This window comes from Poecilia reticulata, linkage group LG1 (assembly GCF_000633615.1).
Source record: "Poecilia reticulata strain Guanapo linkage group LG1, Guppy_female_1.0+MT, whole genome shotgun sequence".
Lineage (NCBI taxonomy): Eukaryota > Metazoa > Chordata > Actinopteri > Cyprinodontiformes > Poeciliidae > Poecilia > Poecilia reticulata.
In genome coordinates, this window is record NC_024331.1 from 12,050,303 (window position 1) to 12,055,914 (window position 5,612).

Sequence of the window (5,612 nt, forward strand, 5' to 3'; positions counted from 1 at the left end):
AAGAATGAACTGATAATGAAGGTTCATGAACACTCATAAGTGTTTTTCTTGTGGAACTGACAATGGAGGTTTCAGAGGACATGTTTCATGTCTTTGTTCTCCTTTCCACCAAAACTCCTGTGAACCAGGTTTGATTCAGGGACAGAGTTACCAATTAACCACAGATGGAAGAAACTGAGAGAAACTCCCTACAGCAGAGTGCTGGATGGAAGGTAGCACTGTTGCCTTGCAGCAAGAAGGTTCTTGGTTCGATTCCCGGCCTAGGGTCTTTCTGGATGGAGTTTGCATGTTCTCCCTGTGCATGCGTGGGTTCTCTTCGGGTACTCCGGTTTCCTCCCACAGTCCAAAAACTTGACTGTTAGGTTAATTGGCCTCTCCAAATTGCCCCTAGATGTGAGTGTGTGTGTGCATGGTTGTTTGTCCTGTGTGTCTCTGTGTTGCCCTGTGACAGACTGGCGACCTGTCCAGGGTGACCCCGCCTCTCCCCCGGAACGTTAGCTGGAGATAGGCACCAGCACTTCATGACCTGTAAAGAAAATGGATGGATGGATGGATGGATGTTAAAGTTCTAAAATGATGTCACAATGTGCTTGGTGTCCATTATAATGGATTTGGTTTATCTGATGCCCACCTACACSTCTGTGAGGACTCCAGAGAGACCAAGCTGTACTGCCAGATTCTTTTGGAGAAAAAAGCCCTTCTACATTTAGAACAAGYCTCATTTGGTCAGTCTTTTCTCAATTTACTATTGTAAATATTACCATGTAATGTAATATGGAGAGAGAGATGGAATTCTTTGGCTTCTTGCAATTTCTCTATAAATTATTCTTCAAATCTTTGCCAGATTAAATGTAAGTAATAATTGCTTCCCAGAAGTCAATGGACAGTGTAGTTTCATGGCACTGTTATAAACCCATACTATCTGGAAAAGAACATGCCTTATTGACACATCAGGAAAAACAACTAACTTGGATTGGAAAAATATTTTCAATAAATCACAATTATTGTGATATATTGGTGACAATTTGATTGTTAATGTTACATCATGTTGTTYTTTTTTCATTATGTAAAGTCTTGTTTTCAAACGTAAATGTTTAACTCAGTGTTTTGTTCGGTACATGAGGTGTAACTAATATAAAGAACACAGTGAGGTGGCGACTGCAGCTACTCGCCAGTGTGTTTGGGTTCTGAAATAATTTAATCARGGTTACATTGTAAAATTTAATTAGTTCACGTTACTTAAAATAATTATGCAAATTCATTGCCTAAAAAAAAGTAAATTAATCTTAAGATTAGTTCGTAAGTAAACCTCATTTATTTTAAATGAGCAGCACTAAATCAAGTAGTAAACTAAAAAAAAAATAAGTTCATGTAATTTATTTGTCCTCCATGTATTAACTTAATTTCTTTTTATTTGTGTTGACTGTTTGATACAAATTTAGCCCCACTTTGATTTACTAAATACCTAAATTTCACTACCACCAAGACATTACGCAAAAAATTCATTTTTCAAGTTCACTTAGACTTTGTTGGTTCTCTCTCTCTCTCTCTCTCTCTCTCTCTCTCTCTCTCTCTCTCTCCCTCTCTCTCTCTCTCTCTCTCTGTCTTTTTCTCTCTCTCCCACTTTGTTTCTTTAAATTAACAGGAAATAGACACTTAAATATAAACTTGATGCTATAAATGCTGTTGAAGATTTATTTTAATAAAAATCATACATAACCCGCTGCAGCTGTTGGCCATACTGGTAACAACATGTAAAAAAACCCTAAAATAAATTCATGTTAGGGGGCTAATGACATTTCTACTGCATTATTACACTATAAATGTGTAATAACACTGCCTGCCACAAGAGGGCAGAAGAGCAAAAAGATCAAAACCTACAGGACGTGTCCTGGTCCGACACTTTTAAACCAAAWAGCTGAATCATCTTCTAAGTGCAGCCAAGTTCTTCCCGGACCTGCCAATAACCTCCTTATTTGACTCGGGTGTGTTTAAGTAGAGACACATCTAAAAGTAGCAGGACACCGGCTCTCTAGTGCTGGAGTTACCCACCTTGGTCTAAAAGATCATTATTGTTTTCAGTTCAATTAATTTCAAAGTTTATTTACTTAGTACTTATGAAATACAGGTTTTAATTATTTACTTWACAATAATTACAGCATCACATAAGGGTAAAAGATAGAAATGCAATTAAATTTGACAATAAAATACAAATAAAACAAAGAACATATATTTCATTTCAGTTTAATTTCAGTAACAGATCAGAAAACTCAGGACAATTAAATGCCACATTTTTCTTATTTCAACCGACCTAATTACATTACAGAAGTGATGTAATGAGAAGTGATGTATTTCTTCATTTGGTCCCTGCAGATGAGCAGAAAAAGGGAAGAAACATGATCATTGATTCTTTATTACTTCTGATAAACTACCTATTAGTTAAACTTACAGACTATTGGTCCGGTGGTGATGGGCTTCAATGCAGCAGAGCTTGATACAGAACGTAACTTTCTGCTTCGACAAACCTGGGCAAAGTAAACAATTAAACCTATTTATTTATTTATTCATCATAAATCATAAACTACTGATCAAATAATTCATATCCTGGCAGGTTGAAATTAGGAAATATTTTCAGTCAATCAAGAAGTTTGTTTGAGATAGAAAACAAGAAATAATAAAGCAATGTAAAAGGATGATAATTTTGGACAAACAAATTTTTATCTGTATTTTGATAAAACTGTCATGTTGTGTTTAATTTTAAGTCTCTGCTCACCGGGACACAGTTGGAGCGTCTCTGGTCACACAGGCTCAGGCTACAGTGAAGATAAATTTCTCGATATTCTTCCCCCAGCAGGAACAGCAGAGCAGTGAAACGAGCCTGGAGGGACGAGCCGCTCTGAACCACTGACACCTGACGACGATCCGTGGAGCATCTGTAAGGGATGACGGAGGAAAACATGAAAGTTTTAACCCGTCACTTTACAGCAAACACTGTTTACTGAGGCTGAGGAGGAGTACACACTTGTTCTCAATGAGGGGGTATCGTACGGGGTCTCCAGGGTTTGACGTGTGAGTGGCAAAGCAGTTCTCTAGAACAACCGCCAAGTTTGAGTCCATGTCCTCCACAGAGACGCCAACGTACAACGGCGAGCCCACTGGCAGGGTGACCTGGCCTGCTGGGTAAGTTTCATTGTAGCTGGAGTTCAGGAACAGAGACATGGAAGCTGTGGCCTTTACACCAGTACCTGAAATACCTCGTTCCCACCTGGCAAGACAGCAAGCATCTTTATCAAGCAGTTCAGGAATTTATTTTCCAAGACTTGTTTTTATTCAGTTTTTGTGTTATTTTAGATTGCTTGAAAATCTTCTCATGGTTAGAGCACAATCTATTAATCTATCAATCTATCTATCGAGCTCATTGATATTCCAACAATGATGCAGAGGAGATGTGTGAAATCGTGGAGGATTTGGATGAACTAACACTAATTTGTGGTCAAAAGCTGGTGGAAAATTCATTTAGTTAATTAAAGAGATAAACTCTCCCGACAGAATCTACCAGCTCAGTTACACAGATCAGAGGGCGACTTACTCTAAAGTTGGTCTCACAGCCACATTCAGACTGGTGTCAGTTTCCAAGGGATATGAACAGGAGAATGGAAATCTTGTGGGAAGGAGGAAGGATTCATTGTTTGATGAGTAGAGAAATAAATTGTTSCCAAAGATGGCATGTGTACCGTTGGTCTGGAAGACAGAAGTAATTTATCACATCAGAGTAAAAGTACTGTAAGGAGCAGTGGTGTGGGTACCATTTGTCTACCAGTTACACATGTCAATGCTGTCTTTGCAAACACTAAATTAAAAAAAAATCTATTTTTTGGACCAACTCTTAATTTTATAGTTATAGCAAGAACAGATGTTATGAATATATTCATTTCTGTTTCTCCTTTTAATTTGAAACAATTTCACCAACAGATGCATTAACTAAAGGGAGTTTTAAACTGCAGCTTTTATAACTTCCTGGAGCAGCCAGCTGTGCTGCACCTTGCATAAAAATAGATTTGGTTTCAGCTGCTTTTTTCTTCTGTCACTACAACGCTTCTAGAGTTAGCAAAATATTTTTTTTGCAGTCCATATTTATATAAACCTCAATATTTTTTGTATCTGTTTAGTTAAACTTGCTATTGAATTTGAAGTATGCTGACAAGTACCACTACACACTACAGTCTGCATTTACCTGTTACTTTCCAGAACATTCTGGAATTTCCCCAAGTGCATTCTGGAGCTTTTATTAGATCAAATTATTCTTATTTATTACTCTAAAATTTCCTGTAGATAGACAGGACATTTTTGAAACTTAAAATGTGCTTTGCAGAAAAAATTATTTGTAAACTTCAATGAAATTTAAGGAAATTATCTTTTAAGTCTGTCAAAAGTCAATGCAAGGTATGTAAAGTAGTTTCTGTTCCAGGAATGAGCAGGTTGTATAAAATACCTTTTAACAATCTAAATTAATTTTCTGCGTTCATCGTCTCTGACCATTTCTGAACAACTTAATACTTCTTTTATCCATTTGTTGTAAGTTCTCATTTTAAGCTGCAGTAGCCTTTATAAGCTAGACAGCAATAACACTAAGACATAACATTAGAAAGGTCTTAAAAAGTCAAGCTTTTCTTTATTATTTTGTCTACAAAAATGGTTTATGGTATTATTTTTTTTTGGTATTGCTTTTTAATAAGCACCCTATTGGACTGAGACGTGTTAGTGAAGAATGACTGGATTAGTGGCCCGGTTGACTGAAGTTACCTGAGTAATCTGCCACCTTGTTCTCCACTAGTGACCCAATAAGATAACACAGATAATGGCCTCTGAGTTTCAGTTTGACTGTGAAACTGTGATAGTGACAAGATAAGAATCCAACACACACAGCCAAAAAAGAAAGATTTTTACCGTCGCTATATTTCCGCAGGCGCCGGCTCGAGCCTCCACCTCGTACCACACAACATCCCCATAAACTCTGAACCTTGAGCAGTTGCGAGCAGCAAAGTGCCCAGAGAATGGATCCAAACCAAAGTACTGTGTGCTATTGAGATGCAGTCCTATTTGGAGTTTATCTTGGCCACAAGTAAGTTGAACAAGAGGCTCTTTGAAAAAAACAGAAGGATAATAACATTTTCCATAACACTGACTAATATAAAAATTCACTTACTCTGTTGAATTTGTGACAAACAGGATAAGAAAGAGATTCTTTGGATAAAACAATGAATTGTTGTGATTATGCAGAAAAGTATTGGAAATAAACAACATAAGAATTAATACATGTAAAAATTGTGTAATGTGGTTTTACCTTCACAGACAACACCAGTGTCCTCACTGTGATTACAGTTATGATTTCCAAAACCTTTATGTCGACATTCTGATAGCTGGGATTCATTTCCTGTGCACCTCACATCATCCAGCCATATGGGTCCAGTTCCCTGTCCAAAATATGCACTTGATGTTGCTGAAAGGGCTCTACCACAGCCCACCTGTCGACACACCACCTGAGCATTAATGTTGTCCCAGATGTCATCACACACTGTCCCCCACTGTCCACTGTGAAAGATTTCCACTCT

The 5,612-nt window shown here is 37.5% G+C and overlaps 1 protein-coding gene across 1 annotated transcript in view; it reads right to left on the minus strand.

Moving 5' to 3' along the window:
* Positions 1–2,313: 2,313 nt before the first annotated feature.
* LOC103465903 (uromodulin-like) overlaps positions 2,314–5,612 on the minus strand; it is a 10,508-nt gene continuing 7,209 nt past the window's right edge. The window contains exons 2-8 of the mRNA XM_017303811.1: positions 5,345–5,610; positions 4,948–5,141; positions 3,590–3,741; positions 3,023–3,265; positions 2,774–2,933; positions 2,450–2,525; positions 2,314–2,367 (exon numbers count right to left, since the gene is read on the minus strand). Coding sequence (XP_017159300.1) covers positions 2,357–2,367; positions 2,450–2,525; positions 2,774–2,933; positions 3,023–3,265; positions 3,590–3,741; positions 4,948–5,141; positions 5,345–5,610 — 1,102 coding nt within the window. The 3' untranslated portion in view covers positions 2,314–2,356. The remainder of the gene's footprint in view (positions 2,368–2,449; positions 2,526–2,773; positions 2,934–3,022; positions 3,266–3,589; positions 3,742–4,947; positions 5,142–5,344; positions 5,611–5,612) is intronic.